The 17,453-nt window shown below is 41.6% G+C and overlaps 1 protein-coding gene across 2 annotated transcripts in view; it reads left to right on the top strand.

Moving 5' to 3' along the window:
* Window positions 1-17,453, top strand: part of LOC121579016 (transmembrane and coiled-coil domain protein 3) — a 43,378-nt gene that overhangs the window by 7,641 nt on the left and 18,284 nt on the right. The window contains exon 1 of one of the 2 annotated variants that reach the window (XM_041893306.2): window positions 11,809-11,990. The exons of the other annotated variant lie outside the window; for it this stretch is intronic. Within the exon in view, the coding sequence (XP_041749240.2) occupies window positions 11,919-11,990 (72 nt within the window). The 5' untranslated portion in view covers window positions 11,809-11,918. Of the gene's footprint in view, window positions 1-11,808; window positions 11,991-17,453 lie in introns of those variants that run through there. 2 annotated transcript variants of the gene reach the window in all.

Here is a 17,453-nt window from a genome sequence, read left to right on the forward strand (position 1 = left end):
TATGTCAACAGAAAAGACAGTTGTATTTGGAAAAACTTCTCATATTCCTGCGGGAGGTCTGTTTTAGTGCCAAATCAAAGAAGTTGAACAGAGAATGTGGATGCAGAGCGAATCTCGCTCCATATGGCAACAATGACTCTATTGGCCAGCACCTGACTCATCATTTGTGTGAATGGAGTGAAAATGAAACTAAAAAAGCACATCCTTTCTTTCCCTCTCCCTTAATCTCTCTGTCTTTTATCTGGTGTGATTACGTGTGTTATTCACAGCTGAGTGTGCTTCCGCTCGCTGACAGGTGAGTGATGATGTCACATCAGACAGGATGTGTCAGTCTGTTATTATCAATCCATCTCCATCTGACAGTGGCTCTGCTCTTTCTCTCTCTTCCTCTCGCTCTCTTTCTTCCTCTCTCTCTCTCCCCCTCTCTCTTCCTCTGTCTCTCTCCTCTCTCTAACACCACAGCCCTGTCTGCTAACTCTTTATCCTTTCACAGTTCCCCATAGGTCAATAAACACACTCAAAATAGACCTTATAACACTCAAAAAGACTAGTTAGGTCAGAATGCCACCGGCTTGATATTTGGGCTTAGACTTGAGAGTGTGGGAGAGTTATGTGTGTGTGTGTGTGTGTGTGTGTGTGTGTGTGTGTGTGTGTGTGTGTGTGTGTGTGTGTGTGTGTGTGTGTGTGTATGTGTGTTCTGTTCATAGGTATACATGAAAGGGTGTGCTCTGCGTCACTTTGGACCCCCACTAAGGGAGTGACATATCAGATCTCTTTGTGAAAGCTGCTGGAGCCCCAGTGGCCTATAGGAAACCAGCCCATGGCCTGTGAGAGCAGTCACATGACTATAGGTCAGAGGTCACCATAGTTAGCACAATTAGGTTGAGTGTTTGCGTTCTTAATGGTAATGGTCAATTCCCTTGTCTTTCCATGAACTCTACAATGCTCTCATCCTCTCTCTCTCTCATCCTCTCTCTCTCTCTCTCTCTCTCTCTCTCTCTCTCTCTCTCTCTCTCTCTCTCTCTCTCTCTCTCTCTCGCTCTCTCTCCCTCTGCCTCACTTCTTCTTCCTCCTCAATTAAATTAAATTTCAATTTAAGGGCTTTATTGGCATGGGAAACATATGTTAACATTGCCAAAGCAAGTGAAGTAGATAGTAAACAAAAGTGAAATAAACAATAAATATTAACAGTAAACATCACACTCAGAAGTTCCAAAAGAAAAGACATTTCAAATGTCATATTATGTCTATATACAGTATTGTAACAATGTGCAAATAGTTAAAGTACAAATGGGAAAATAAATAAACATAAATATGGGTTGCATTTACAATGGTGTTTGTTCTTCACTGGTTGCCCTTTTCTTGTGGCAACAGGTCAGGGCACACTGTGGTATTTCACCCAGTAGATAAGGGAGTTTATCAAAATTGGGTTTGTAATTCTTTGTGTATCTGTGTAATCTGAGGGAAATACAGTTGAAGTCGGAAGTTTACATACACCTTAGCCAAATACATTTAAACTCAGTTTTTCACAATTCCTGACATTTAATCCTTAGGTCAGTTAGGATCACCACTTTATTTTAAGAATGTGAAATGTCAGAATAATAGTAGAGAACATTATTTATTTCAGCTTTTATTTATTTCATCACATTCCCAGTGGGTCAGAAGTTTACATACACTCAATTAGTATTTGGTAGCATTGCCTTTCAATTGTTTAACTAGGGTCAAACGTTTCGGGTAGCCTTCCACAAGCTTCCCACAATAAGTTGGGTGAATTCTGGCCCATTCCTCCTGACAGAGCTGGTGTAACTGAGTCAGGTTTGTAGGCCTCCTTGCTCGCACACGCTTTTTCAGTTCTGCCCACACATTTTCTATAGGATTGAGGTCAGGGCTTTGTGATGGCCACTCCAATACCTTGACTTTGTTGTCCTTAAGCCATTTTGCCACAACTTTGGAAGATGTTGCTTCAATATATCCACATAATTTTCCTTCCTCATGATGCCATCTATTTTGTGAAGTGCACCAGTCCCTCCTGCAGCAAAGCACCCCCACAGCATGATGCTGCCACCCACGTGCTTCACGGTTGGGATGGTGTTCTTTGGCTTGCAAGCTCCCACTTTTCCATCCAAACATATTGATGGTCATTATGGCCAAACAGTTCTATTTTTGTTTCATCAGACCAGAGGACATTTCTTCAAAAAGTACGATCTTTGTCCCCATGTGCAGTTGCAAACCGTAGTCTGGCTTTTTTATGGCGGTTTTGAAGTAGTGGCTTCTTCCTTGCTGAGCGGCCTTTCAGGTTATGTCGATATAGGACTCATTTTACTGTGGATATAGATACTTTTGTCCCTGTTTCCTCCAGCATCTTCACAAGGTATTTTGCTGTTGTTCTGGGATTGATTTGCACTTTTCGCACCAAAGTACGTTAATCTCTAGGAGACAGAACACGTCTCCTTCCTGAGCGGTATGACGGCTGCGTGGTCCCATGGTGTTTATACTTGCGTACTATTGTTTGTACAGATGAACGTGGTACCTTCAGGCATTTGGTAATTGCTCTCAAGGATGAACCAGACTTGTGGAGGTCTACAATTTTTTTTCTGAGGTCTTGACTGATTTATTTTCATTTTCCCATGATGTCAAGCAAAGAGGCACTGAGTTTGAAGGTAGGCCTTGAAATACATCCACAGGTACACATCCAATTGACTCAAATGATGTCAATTAGCCTATCAGAAGCTTCTAAAGCCATGACATCATTTTCTGGAATTTTCCAAGTTGTTTAAAGGCACAGTCAACTTAGTGTATGTAAACTTCTGACCCACTGGAATTGTGATCCAGTGAATTATAAGTGAAATAATTTGTCTGTAAACAATTGTTGGAAAAATTACTTGTGTCATGCACAAGTAGATGTCCTAACCGACTTGCCAAAACTATAGTTTTTTAACAAGAAATTTGTGGAGTGGTTGAAAAATGAGTTTTAATGACCAACCTAAGCGTATGTAAACTTCCAACTTCAACTGTATGTGTCTCTAATATGGTCATACATTTGGCTGGAGGTTAGGAAGTGCAGCTCGGTTTCCACCTCATTTTATGGGCAGTGTGCACATAGCCTGTCTTCTCTTGAGAGCCAGGTCTGCCTACGGCAGCCTTTCACAATAGCAAGGCTATGCTCACTGAGTCTGTACATCTGTCAAAGCTTTCCTTAAGTTTGGGTCAGTCACAGTGGTCAGGTATTCTGCCACTGTGTACTCTCTGTTTAGGGCCAAATAGCATTCTAGTTTGCTCTGTTTTTTTTGTTAATTCTTTCCAATGTGTCAAGTAATTCTCTTTTTGTTTTTTCATGATTTGGTTGGGTCTAATTGTGTTGTTGTCCTGGGGATCTGTGGGGTCTGTTTGTGTTTGTGAACAGAGCCCCTGGACCAGCTTGCTTAGGGGACTCTTCTCCAAGTTCATCTCTCTGTAGGTGATGGCTTTGTTATGGAAGGTTTGGTAATCGCTTCCTTTTAAGTGGTTATAGAATTTAACGGCTCTTTTCTGGGTTTTAATAATTAGCTGGTATCGGCCTAATTCTGCTCTGCATGCATTATTTTGTGTTTTTCGTTGTACACAGAGGATATTTTTGCAGAATTCTGCATGCAGAGCCTCAATTTGGTGTTTGTCCCATTTTGTGAATTATTGGTTGGTGTGCAGACCCCAGACCTCACAACCATAAAGGGCAATGGGTTCTATAACTGATTCAAGTACTTTTAGCCTGATCCTAATTGGTATGTCGAATTTTATGTTCCTTTTGATGGCATAGAAGGCCCTTCTTGCCTTGTCTCTCAGATCGTTCACAGCTTTGTGGAAGTTACCTGTGGCGCTGATGTTTAGGCAGAGGTATGTATAGTTTTTTGTGTGCTCTAGGGCAATGGTGTCTAGATGGAATTTGTATTTGTGGTCCTGGCAACTGGACCTTTTTTGGAACACCATTAGTTTTTGTCTTACTGAGATTTACTTTCAGGGCCCAGGTCTGACAGAATCTGTGCAAAAGATCTAGGTGCTGCTGTAGGCCCTCATTGGTTGGTGACAGAAGCACCAGATCATCAGCAAACAGTAGACATTTGACTTCAGATTCTAGTAGGGTGAGGCCAGGTGCTGCAAACTGTTCTAGTGCCCTCGCCAATTCGTTGATATATATGTTGAAGAGGGTGGGGCTTAAACTGCATCCCTGTCTCACCCCACGGCCCTGTGGAAAGAAATGTGTGTGTTTTTTGTCCATTTTAACGATGTCGAATCTTTTTCCCCCAACCCCACTTTCCATCAATTTGTATAGCAGACCCTCATGCCAAATTGAGTCAAAAGCTTTTTTGAAATCAACAAAGCATGAGAAGACTTTGCCTTTGTTTTGGTTTGTTTGTTTGTCTATTAGGGTGTGCAGGGTGAATACGTGGTCTGTCGTACGGTAATTTGGTAAAAAGCCAATTTGACATGTGCTCAGTACTTTGTTTTCACTAAGGAAATGAACTAGTCTGTTGTTAATGAAAATGCAGAGGATGTTCCCAAGGTTGCTGTTGACGCATATCCCACGATAGTTATTGGGGTCAAATTTGTCTCCACTTTTGTGGATTGGGGTGATCAGTCCTTGGTTCCAAATATTGGGGAAGATGCCAGAGCTAAGGATGATGTTAAAGAGTTGAATCCTGATTAACTCTTTAGTATTATCCCAGTTTACCTATTTGCTTATGGTCTTGCCTACGCCTAGCAAACAGTTTTTTAAATTATATGAGAAAAAAATATTCAATTTTATTTGGAACGGCAAGCCAGACAAAATTAAAAGAGCATATTTATATAATGAATATGAATTCGGAGGACAGAAATTATTAAATATTAAAGCATTAGACCTATCACTAAAATCTTCAGTCATCCAAAAGTTATACTTAAATCCGAACTGGTTCTCAAGCAAATTAGTAAGATTGTCTCACCCACTGTTCAAGAAAGGCCTTTTTCCCTTTATTCAGATTACAACCTCTCACTTTCAGTTATTTGAAAAGGAAATAACCTCCCAAATGTCACTATTTCTAAAACAAGCCATAGAAAGTTGGTTGCAATTTCAATTTAATCCTCCAGAAACGACAGAACAAATAATGCAACAAATATTGTGGTTAAATTCAAATATACTAATTGACAAAAAACCTTTATTTTTTGACAGAATGTTTAAAAAAGGTATAATCTTCGTAAATGATATCATCGGTAGGACTGGTGGAGTTATGTCGCACATGCAGCTAACAAAAACATATGGAAATGTCTGCTCTACCCAAAATTACAACCAAATAATTGCAGCCTTACCGCAAAAGTGGAAGAGGAAAGTTGAAGGGGAGAAAGTAAGGAACTTGTCTGTCGGCCTTGCATTAAAGAACATAATTGGTTAAGGAAAACTGTGATAAATAAAAAAGTATATCAGTTTCACTTAAGGACCAAAGGATTGACAGCCGTCCCATATAGATTGCAAAATAGTTGGGAAGAGATCTTTGACGTACCGATCCCATGGCATAGTGTTTATGAACTGACACGCAAAAAGCGACACCGGATTCAAAAAATTAGAATCTTTCAATTTAAATTATTATATAAAATTCTTGCTACCAATAGAATGTTATTTATATGGGGGATACAATCTTCCCAGCTCTGCAGATTTTGCTGTGAAGAGATAGAATCATTAGATCATTTGTTTTGGTTCTGTCCATTTGTAGCTTGTTTTTGGACACAGGTCCAGGAATGGCTAAAGGATTGCAATATTTACCTGGAACTAACCTTGCAGATAGCATTACTGGGTGATCTGAAAAGTCATAGTCAATCAATCAATAATATAATAATACTTTTAGCAAAAATGTTTATTTTTAATTCACAATCTGTAGAAGCAATGAGAATAGAAAGGTTCAGAACTTTTGTAAAACATCACAGTACGGTTGAAATATATATGGCAAATAGAAATCCTATATGGATGGTGTTAAGAGATAGATGGGAGGTATTGAATAGAGTTGAAGGATGGGACTAATAACAAATAACAACAAATAATGGCAAAGATAGCTAATGATGTGGGCATACTGTGTCCATAATCAGTATATAGGTTGTATGTTGGGAGCTTTTGTGAAAGAGCACAGTTAGAAAGATATGGCATTTAGAGGCGGACCGGATGGACATCATGAAAATGATCGGAGAGGTTGAGAGTAGAAGAAGTTCAGGAGCAAAAAAATAAATAAATATATATATATATATATATATATAGAATTGTTGTAAGGTTGGCTCTGTCCATAAGGTGTGGATAGTAAGTAGAGGCCTGGGCGTTGTTGTTCACTAGTTTGCTCCGGGTGGGGAAAGGATGGTGGGGTTGAGAAGTAATAAAGGGGAATATATATATAAAAAATAAAAAAAGACATGGGGGATTGGAAGTGATGCAGACAATTACATTGATAGAAGATACAATCTATCTGCAATATTAAGCTGATCCATTCCCTAAAAAAAAATTTGCCAAGTGGAATTTGTGGTCTGTATATTTTATCTTTAATTGGCATTTTTGGGTTGGAGTGGTTGTATTTTCTCTCTCTCTCTCTCTCTCTCTCTCTCTCTCTCTCTCTCTCTCTCTCTCTCTCTCTCTCTCTCTTTAGCTGGCGGTTGTATCTGTGGTTAATCAGGTATAGATCACTGGTTAGACCCTCTTTCTCTCTTTAACGACATTCTGCCACACAGTCCAGTTAGATTTACAGCTGAGGTTGAATACTACCGCCCCCCCTCCTACCACCACCCACCTCTACCAGTCACTCCCCCCAACCCTGTATTCATATGCCACATTTTTTGCCTGCTGTGCTGGGACAAAAGTGACCGTGGGGGTGGGAGGGATTAGTGGGTTGTGGATGGGTCTCCACTATTTCACTCTGGGTCTGAATAGAACAGGATGGGAGGAGTAGAGGAGGGGAGGAGGAGGAGAGGGGGGCAAAGAGGGGTGTTTCGTTGGAGGCGTGGGGTGGGGCAGTAAGTATTTCTCAATGGCCTGATGTCTGGCTGAAAAGGAGAGGTGTTATTTTATTTTTTGTTCTTTAACTATTTGCACATCATTATAACACTGTATATAGACATAATATGACATTTGAAATGTCTTTATTCTTTTGGAACTTTTGTGAGTGACAAGCATTTCGCTACACTCGCAATAACATCTGCTAAACACGTGTATGTGACAAATAAAATTTGATTTGATTTGAGTGTCATGTTTACAGTTAATTTTGTATTGTTTATTTCACTTTTGTTGATTAAATATTTCACTTGCTTTGGCAATGTAAACATATGTTTCCCATGCCAATAAAGCCCTTAAATTGAATTGAATTGAATTGAGAGAGAGAGAGAGAGAGAGAGAGAGAGAGAGAGAGAGAGAGAGAGACGGAGAGAGAGAGAGACGGAGAGAGAGAGAGAGAGAGAGAGAGAGAGAGAGAGAGAGACGGAGAGAGAGAGAGAGAGAGAGAGAGAGAGAGAGAGAGAGAGAGTGAGAGACGGAGAGAGAGAGAGAGAGAGAGAGAGAGAGAGAGAGAGAGAGAGAGAGAGGGGGGGGTCGTTGCTGTCTATTCCACTCCCTGTGCTCTCCTCTCTCCCTGCTGGTTCCCACAAATAGGCCTGCCATTCCAGTTTAGTACAGTCCTGTTATGACTTATGATGTAATTTTAGCACCCCAGTGTTGATCCGTTCCCAGCCTGTCCTCTGAGTGCGTTTAATAATGTCTGGCAGCCAGAAAGTAGCCTTTGTTATTTCATATGGCTGAGGTATGAGGCCGACGAGACTGATTGGTTCGTTAGCACACCCCATCCATAGAAACAGTGGCTGTGTGTGTGTGTGTTCTCACTGAGTCTAAAATCAGCAGCTCGTATCAGAAATTAGTGGAGAGGAAGCATTACAGCTGGAACTAATGTAAAATGTGTTAAGTAAGACACAATAGAGAGAGGGGGGGAGAGAGAGAGAGAGCGAGAGAGAGAGAGAGAGAGAGAGAGAGTGATTTAAGGGGTATGCAGAATGATGCATAAGGGTTTGAGAGAGATGAGGTTGTTTTTCTTCTGGACAGAACTAGGGTGTAGGATTAGGTCATCCCAAAAACCAGTTCAACCACACTGCCCCAATTACTGAGAGACAAGGACCATGTGTGTGTGTGTGTTGTTCACTCTGCCTCAGTATACTGAATCCTTTCAGAGTACCCGCATTGCTGCGTCGAGATGTCTCAGAGATTAGGGAAGCTGTCACACAGACTGTCACAAACACTGTCACACTCACTGTCTGTCACGCATGGTCCATACACACACTGGTACACACAGGACTGAAACAGGGAATACAGATTCACACTTTCTGTTCACATATGTACATATAGTGATCGGTCCTCCTATTATCCGATTACGCTTACCACATCACAAGTCTGGACATATAGGCCTTAACACTGCTAGAGGAGCAGTAGTGCAGTGTGTGTGTGTGTGTGTGTGTGTGTGTGTGTGTGTGTGTGTGTGTGTGTGTGTGTGTGTGTGCGTGCGTGCGTGCGTGCGTGCGTGCGTGCGTGCGTGCGTGCGTGTGTGACAGAGACCCAGACAGTGTTTGTGTGACAGAGACCCAGACAGTGTGTGACCTGATCTGACCCTGGCATCTCTCTGAGTCACACAGGAAGGAGAAGGGACAGAGTTCCTCAGAGCAGTCTGTTCCAATGCCTTACCAGAGGGAATTGTCTGTTTATTTAAATGTACTTGTTCTTCGTAAGATTATAACATGATCACACACGTACAAACACACACACACCTGTGTTCAGAGGACAGCTTTGGGCAGTTATGAGCTAGTATGACTCTTATAGAGGCATAATTTAGGATCCCACCAAAACATTCCAGATCTCTACATCAACATTCCAAAACTCCACCTCAATATTACGTTCCGGAACCATGTGGGAAGGTAGAGGTCAGATTGGGGTGACGTCTGGGACAGAGACAGGAAGTGGCGCAGGAAGTGTAGAACAAACACAACGTCAGGGGGAAGTGGAACAATGGCAGCGTTGCGATAAACCGTATGCGCATGCACGCACACACACACACCAGATGAACTATAGCCCACTGTCTTTCTATGCAAAGTCAATATTAATAAAGTTGCAACCTTATCTTTCAGAGTAATTGTATTATCAGCTCAAAGGAGCTGAACTATCAAGCGAGACCACTAGTGGCATTTAGATAAGATATTGCTGAAAAGGAGAGTGTGTGTATTTCATGTTTCATGGCTGGTGAAGTTCTGATTAGTGCTCTGATCAAAGTGGGTTAAATAAGCAGACTGTGTGTGTGTGCGTGCATGTGTGTGTTTGCGTGCGTGTGCAGCATGCATGCGTGCATCCGTGTTTGTTGTAAAGCTATTCTCTCTGGGCACACATCATGCTCCAAGCAAAATCAATACAGCCAAACACCAATTTAGACCCAATTAACATTCCATACCTCATTATAAAACAAACACTTTTAATAACTAATCAACAGGCCTACATAGGTGGTCCTGGTCTAGAAGAGGATTAGTTAAATGGTCTGATCAAAGCAGCGAGGTCTGTCCCTAATCCCAAAACACCATCTAGCTCTCTGACCTTATTTATACTAATAATACTACTAATAATAATTTGGTGGGTGCTTATATTTGCCCTATTTCAAGTAAAAGTGTGTATTATACGCATGTGTGAATTAGAAATGTATTTTTTGCATATCCTAACTCCCCCTGAGACACCCTCGGAGAGTGTGGTCACGGCCAGGGTCTGCCATTATTAACGGTGACCCTGGAGCAATTAGGGTTACGTGCCTTGCTCAAGGGTACAACAGCAGATTTGTCACCTTGTCGGCTCAGGGATTCGAACTAGCCGCTAGGATACCTGCCGCCCCAATAAGTATATTTTGTGTTTCTAGCATGGAATGAACCAGATAGACGTAAGCAATATGGTTGAAGCTCCCATAAACACAGTTGAGGACTTGATAGAGCCATCACTATGTTGTTTACCTGGTTTCTTCAGATCTGCCAACAGTAAAGGGGCTTGGTGGAACCGGGCTAGAGGCTGTTTTCAGGCTGTGTTGTGAGTGAGAAGGTAAAGAAGACATGATGACTACTCTCATGATGGAATTGGCCCATTGTCACTATGTACTGTCTCTGGCTGCAGCATTTCCGATACGCAACATGTAAATAACTTATTAATGATTCACCCCCACCAAATTAATCAACATATTCTCCCTTCTCCAATTGACTCCATGTCTAATTAATGAGTTACTCCAGAGCCAGATTCGATCTGATCTCATCTTGGCACCCATGCCACCCCGCTCTGTGCACACCGTGCCCTCTGTGCCTGGTGATGTTCTCTCCCTCCAAGCTGATTCATTCAGTCTTGGAATGTCTACCTGTCACTGGCCCAGTCGTTATGACGATTAACGGCTGTGTGACTCATTCAGTATTCTTTCTCTCTCTCTCTTTCCGTTGGCTCTCATTGTGCCAGCCCAGCGCTTAATTAGACACATCTGACTCCACAGCACTTTGTGAGTTTAGGTGTGTGTGTGTGTGTGTGTGTGTGTGTTACTCACACTTTTAAGCAGTACCTTCACACATTCATTCAGTCAATGAAAGTGTAATCCTTATCTGTCTGCCTCAAATCAATTAATACATTTTATTTGATATATTCCCTCCTTGGCTACCATTTTCATATACTGTGTGTGTGTGTGTGTGTGTGTGTATGTGTGTACGTAGGCCTATGTGTTATTCACAACCGACATCCACCTTTATACAGTGTGCAGTGCAGTGCAGTGCGATCATCATTATCTCTCTGCCTCAAATCAATGAATGGGTTTCCATACATATTGCCTCCTTGGCTTTTGGTTCACTACCATTTCCACTTCCAATATGTAGGCCTATTTACATATGTGCATATGTGTGTGTTTGCTTCCTGTTCAGGTATGGTCAGGTATGTTATAGCTGGTTTACCTTGTGAAGGCGATGTGGTGGTCTGACAGGTGGGAGCCTGCATATGAATAAACTGAGGATTAAATGTCCTATTCTGTTTATGTACAGTAAAATAACAACAACCTCCTGGGCCTGGGTCACGCGACACATCTACTGGACTAATCAGCTAGCCAGCAGTGTAGTGGGCTGCCAACTGTATCTTTAAAAATGGATGACACAACAAAATAGATTTTCTTATTGAATTATTTATGGGGACCTTTATCCTTGGAGACAATGGTGGGGTATCCACTACCTCTTCCAAAGGGTGACATGCTTAGGCCAAGGCTACCTCACTTGACTTGCTATTGAAATGCTCTATTTTTATCACATATCTTACCAAGCCTATCTCTGTAGCACAAATGCATGCAGTGAACCACCTGCATGGGGCATTGTTGAGGCTTCTGTGGAAAGATGTGCCAGTCACAGACAGGTACAGGCACGCTGATGATGTCAGGTATCTGGGAAGTCATAAGGCCACTGTGCCCAGGACAGTGCTAAATGGAAATGTTGCATTCGGTGGAAAATGTCCCTGAACTTCACTGTATCAGAGTCTAGTGCTATCATTCGAATTGCCATTAGTAAAACGTTAAGTCTGGCATTTGATGCCTTCTCTCCATTTTTAGGCTACTTACTGTATATTCCTATTTATAATATTGGATGGTTGTTTATTTCAACACAGGCAACACAACTCTAAACTCTCACCCAACTAAACTCTGGCTACAGTCATTTTATTTTATTTTAAATAAATGAGTAGTGGGAGGAGTCTATTCGCTTCGCACTATGTCCTGTGCTTCGGGAGCGTATTACCGCGGGAGACGCTGATCACCTAACAGCGGTGGTGAGTGAGAGCACGATGGACAGTTTGTAACTTTGTTTTTGAAGGGGAACGTCAAGTCCACATTCACGGACCAAACTACGGGACTATGCCCAGTGCTGATACCGCTGTGGATAAAAGTTTATCAGAAGTAGAGAGATATTACATCTGCGGCGAAATGGTAAATATGCCCTCCTTGTTGCTTCACATCTTCGGTGGAATGACAGCGACTTGCATGTCTAAAACGTTAGCTAACGTATCTGACTGCGTCTGTCGAGCTAACGTTAGCCAACATTTGTCACGTTTGACATTCAGTAGCCTACTATCACTTCTTCGTGGCGGTTGTAGTGGACAATATCGGCAATATGTATCGTCTATGTTAGCTAGAGTAGCAACAACCAGTTGTCTCTATGCGAACTAACCGTAGCTAACTAAGTATTTGGGCTATACAGCTTATCCGTGACTGATAGTCGAGTTCGAAACCGTTCCAGTGTTGGGACGACTTGATTGGGAAATGATGTGCACGATATCCATTACATCATATGAGACAGTGTAATTTAATTGCAAAAGGACATGTTTAGGAATCTACTTTAGGAATATTTTCAGATAATTCCATAGTTACAGGCTGTTTGTCAATTGTTGTCATTTTGTTATTGCTTTAGATTTTTTTAAATCTAGCCAACACATGTCTAACTGAATTTGTTATTTATACACTCAGTGTTTGTATCTGTTGTTTTGACAGCGAGGTATAAACCGGTTAGGCAAGGATTTGTACTGCTGGGCAGGTGTTTCATTGAAGGCAACGCCAGGGTTGTGGGTTCGTTTCCCACGGGGGGCCAGTATGAAAATGTATGCACTCACTAACTGTAAGTCGCTCTGGATAAAAGCGTCTGCTAAATGACTAAAATGTAAAGGCAACTGCAGCTCGTTTCATAAACCACATAATTATTGCGTGCGACCTCTCTGTCAAGTGCTCGTGCATGAACACAACAGCTGTTTAACAAAATTACGAAGTAGGTTCTTGTAATTCGGTGCCTTTACCCCAGAGGTTTTGTCGGGAGCAAATGTGCAGCCAGATGTTTGTGGTGGACGTGGTCCCTAAACGCTTTGCTTTATATTGCCATTTCCACACTATGTAGTTTGCCACGGTATAGTTGTTTTGTCTCTGGTGTTTGTGTTAATTCTTAACTGTAATGTTGTGGGTGAGATACATTGAGGAGTTATACTTATAGCACAAACAAAAACACTGATAGCTGATTCCCATACCATGACCCATTAAGGGGATAGACTATGCAAAACTAAACTGTCTATATCTAGCTATTTATCCCAGTGTACGACAAACCACCCCCTCAATGAATGAATGTAGGAAAGAGTGAAATGTAAAGAAGGATATTTACTCAGGGGTCTAGCTGTTCTTCAGCTATATATCCCTTATAGAGGGTAGACATAGGTGAAAGGATGCAGGTTTTGTGATGGAGCTCTTGGAGGAGAGTGAAGGGAAGGCCGGGTGATGGCACTGGCAGGTTGCACATATTCCATCTGACCGTGGAAACCCTTGGTCGGTAACGGCCACTGGAGTAGAAAGGAGCGTTTGGGGACTCCTGGCCTCTCGCCAGCCATCCGTTAGTTAATTAGCGTGGCTGGAGAGTGGCGGCTTGTCTGTGAGTCCCCGGGACGGGAGAGCCCTGGCTGGAACCGACAACAGATTAGGGAGAGGAGAGGAGAGCGGCTGAGAGCCAGAAAAATGACTTTTCACTTCACCCTCCCCTCCCTAGTACACATGCCCCATATTTTGACAGGTAGTTGACATGTTTTGCAGTTTGAAGGATAGTGGCCTAGATTTAACATCCGCAGCTTAGCATTTACATTATGGAAGACAAATCCATATGTTATTACTGGTTACTTACTGGTAATGATGACCACACACACACGTTGTAGCCAGCAGCACTCGACAGTCTGTGCGTGTCCATTTAGCATCTGTCATATAAAAACTGTCCCCCTCTTCCTGTCTTCTCTCTGCCCGGCCACCATCCCCACTCATTCATATTTAAGTACACACACTGACTGAAGCGTTTGGCACATTTCACTGAATATAAAGTGATTTTAGAGAGATAAAGCTTTCAAATCATTTACATCAACAGAGATACTAGAATTCTAATCTGGCAAACAGGCAGACAGAGAGACAGACAGTCAGAGGTGAGGAGTGTGAAGTGTGATTGATGGAGGGTGTTATTAAGGTTGGAGGTTATTTATTCATTAGTGCATCGCTAGTCTTTCCGTCTTTAGTACTGATTACACAAAGGTCAGCTCCACCCTGTGTGTGTGTATGGTGTAGTGTCGCATAGTGTGCCTGTGAGTTTGTATATGTATGTAGTATAGTGCCGCATGTGTGCATAATCTATCAAAAGTTTATGGGGAGAATATGCTGTTTCTGTCCTTTCTCCTCTGTTTAACTAGAGAATGTTTTCCTGCCTTGCAGAGAAAGAGAGGGAGAGACTGGTAGAGAGAGTAAAGAAGGGATGGGGATGTTTTTTCCTTTCACAACTCCTTGGAAGTCTGCCCTTGGGCAGAGTAAGTTTCTTACGGATGTGTTTTTCCCAGCCTGCTCCACTCAGGTAAAGACAGGATTTTTACTGCCTGAGGTCTTATTCCAACTCGACACAGGAATCAAAAATAATTTACAGATGGGTTTTGTGTGTGGTATGCGTGTGTGTGAGATAGACTGAGAGTGTGTGTGTGTGTGTGTTGCTGAGCTGTTTTTGGCAGGGTAGTAACAGGCCATTAAACAGCGTGTTGTGAGTGCAATTTACTGTGGCCCCGGGGCCAGTGTGTTGGAGAGAGAGAGAAACAGTGGCTGATGGCACATTCCAAATGCCTTAATGGTCGCTTGGTCTTCAGTAATTAGGAAATATCAAGCTAGTCGGATTGATTACTTTCTGGTATCCTTTTCTATGGTGCCAAAAGTGAAAAAAGTATGGATTGAGGATCGAATACGATCAGACCATCAGCTTATACCCCTCGGTGTAACTATGACAGACTCCACGAGGACGTGGATATTAGAAATGTAATCAGAGTTTATTGACGAACAGTAAATTTTTAACGAAAACTAAAGAGTTTATAACAGATTTTCTTATTGCGTAATACAGGTTCAGCGGATCGACTTATAGTATGGGATGCCTTTAAATGTGTCTTTAGAGGCCATTCAATTCAATTTTCATCCCCAAAACAAAAACTGATTTGGTCAACAGAGAAAAGACTTACAGCAGAAATAGAAGAACTAACATTGCACATCAATGGTGTTGATAAATGTTCTACAGAAGTACTGAATAGTTTAGACGCAAAACAAAGAGTTTGAGGAATTTATTCAGGAAAGATCTGGTTTCATTTATCAAAAGAAACAAGCAAATTGGATGGAGAATATCCGGATTAAAACCCAACTATGATAAGTGTACTATATGACAGATTATTATTATATTTCTAACAGACACAAACTTTAAATTGCTATGTGGTCTCCCGATTAAATGGGCGGATGGTGCCGTTGATGTGCTTGGTGTACACGTTCCTAAAAAGTTGAATAATCTTGCAACTATCAATTTTGATAAAAACCATGGAAAAATATGGGAAAATTACACTGATTAATTCTCTAGTGATATCACAGTTTACATATCTATTCATGGCTCTACCGACTCCAGGAGAATGTTTTTTCAAGTTATGTGAGTAAAAAATATTTCATTTTATTTGGAATGGAAAACAAAGTTAAACGGGTATACTTATATAATAAATATGAATTTGGAAGGCTAAAACTATTCAATATCAAAGCTTCTATTATACCGAAACTATATCTAAATCCAAACTGGTTGTGCAGTAGGCTACTAAGAGAGGCACATCCGATGTTTAAAAGGGGTCTCTGTGCTGTTATACAGATTAAAACGATACATTTCCGGTGGATTGACAATGGAACCGTGTTTAAAGGATGTTCATTTTTAAATAAAGCAATACAGAGTTGGCTACAATTCTAATTTTTATATATATATATATATATATATATATATATATATATTACAGCAAATAATATGGCTAAACTCCAATGTACTGATAGAGGATAAACCAATTTTCTTGGAGAGAATGTTTATGAATGACATTGTAAACAGCGAAGTTAGAATTATGTCATACAACCAAATAATCTGGGTGTATGGCGATGTATGCTCAATACAAAATTATAACCAACTCATCGCAGCTCTGCCACAAAAATGGAAGAGGAAATTACTTAAACAAGAAAGGAATTAATTATACTGAACAAAAATATAAACGCAACAATTTCTAAGATTTTACAGAGTTACGGTTCATATAAGGAAATCAGTCAATTGAAATAAATAAGTTAGCCACTAATCTATGGATTTCACATGACTGGGCAGGGGCACAGCCATGGGTGGGCCTGGCTCCCCAGTGGGTGGGCCTATGCCCTCCCAGCCATGGGTGGGCCTGGGAGGGCATAGGCCCACCCACTGGGGAGCCAGGCCCAGCCAATCAGAATGAGTTTTTCCCCACAAAAGGGCTTTATTACAGACAGAAATACTCCTGTTATATCAGCTGTCTGGGTGGCTGGTCTGAGACAATCCCCGAGTGGCGCAGTGGTTTGAATCCAGGCTCTGTCGTAGCCGGCCGTGACCGGGAGACCCATGGGGCGGCGCACAATTGGCCCAGCATCATCAAGGGTAGGGGAGGGAATGGCCGGCAGGGATGTAGCTCAGTTGGTAGAGCATGGCGTTTGCAACGCCAGGGTTGTGGGTTCGATTCCCATGGGGGGCCAGTATGAAAAAATAATGTATGCACTCACTAACTGTAAGTCGCTCTGGATAAGAGCGTCTGTTAAAATGACTAAAATGTAAAAATGTGAAGAAGCCGGATGTGGAGGTCCTGGGCTCGCGTGGTTACACGTGGTCTGCTGTTGTGAGGCCGGTTGGACGTACTGCCAAATTCTCGAAAACGACATTAGAGGCAGCTTATGGTAGAGATATGAACATTCAATTCTCTGGCAACAGCTCTGGTGGACATTCCTGCAGTCAGCATGCCAATTGCACGCTCCCTCAAAACTTGAGACATCTGTGGCATTGTGTTGTGTGACAAAACTGCACATTCTAGAGTGGCCTTTTATTGTCCCCAGCACAAGGTGCACCTGTGTAATGATCATGCTGTTTAATCAGCGTCTTGATATTCCTCACCTGTCAGGTGGATGGATTATCTTGGCGAAGGAGAAATGCTCACTAACAGGGATGTAAACAAATTTGTGCACAAAATCTGAGAGAAATAAGCTTTTTGTGCTTATGGAAAATTTCTGGGATCTTTTATTTCTGGTCATGAAACATTGGACCAACACTTTACATGTTGTGTTTATATTTTTGTTCAGTATATTTTGTTTGCCACCAATTAAAAATCATAAATGGCTTAAAATTACTAATATAAATCGTGAAATGTATCAGCTTTACTTACGGTCAAGAGGGTTGACCACTATGCCGCATAAAATTCAAGATAGTTGGGAACAGATTTTCGATGTCCCAATACCGTGGCATCGGGATTATGAACTGATATACAGTACAAAACAACAATTGATGCATTCATTCGTTCATTTCAATTTAAGCTATTA

This window comes from Coregonus clupeaformis, chromosome 19 (genome assembly GCF_020615455.1).
Source record: "Coregonus clupeaformis isolate EN_2021a chromosome 19, ASM2061545v1, whole genome shotgun sequence".
NCBI classification, from domain to species: domain Eukaryota; kingdom Metazoa; phylum Chordata; class Actinopteri; order Salmoniformes; family Salmonidae; genus Coregonus; species Coregonus clupeaformis.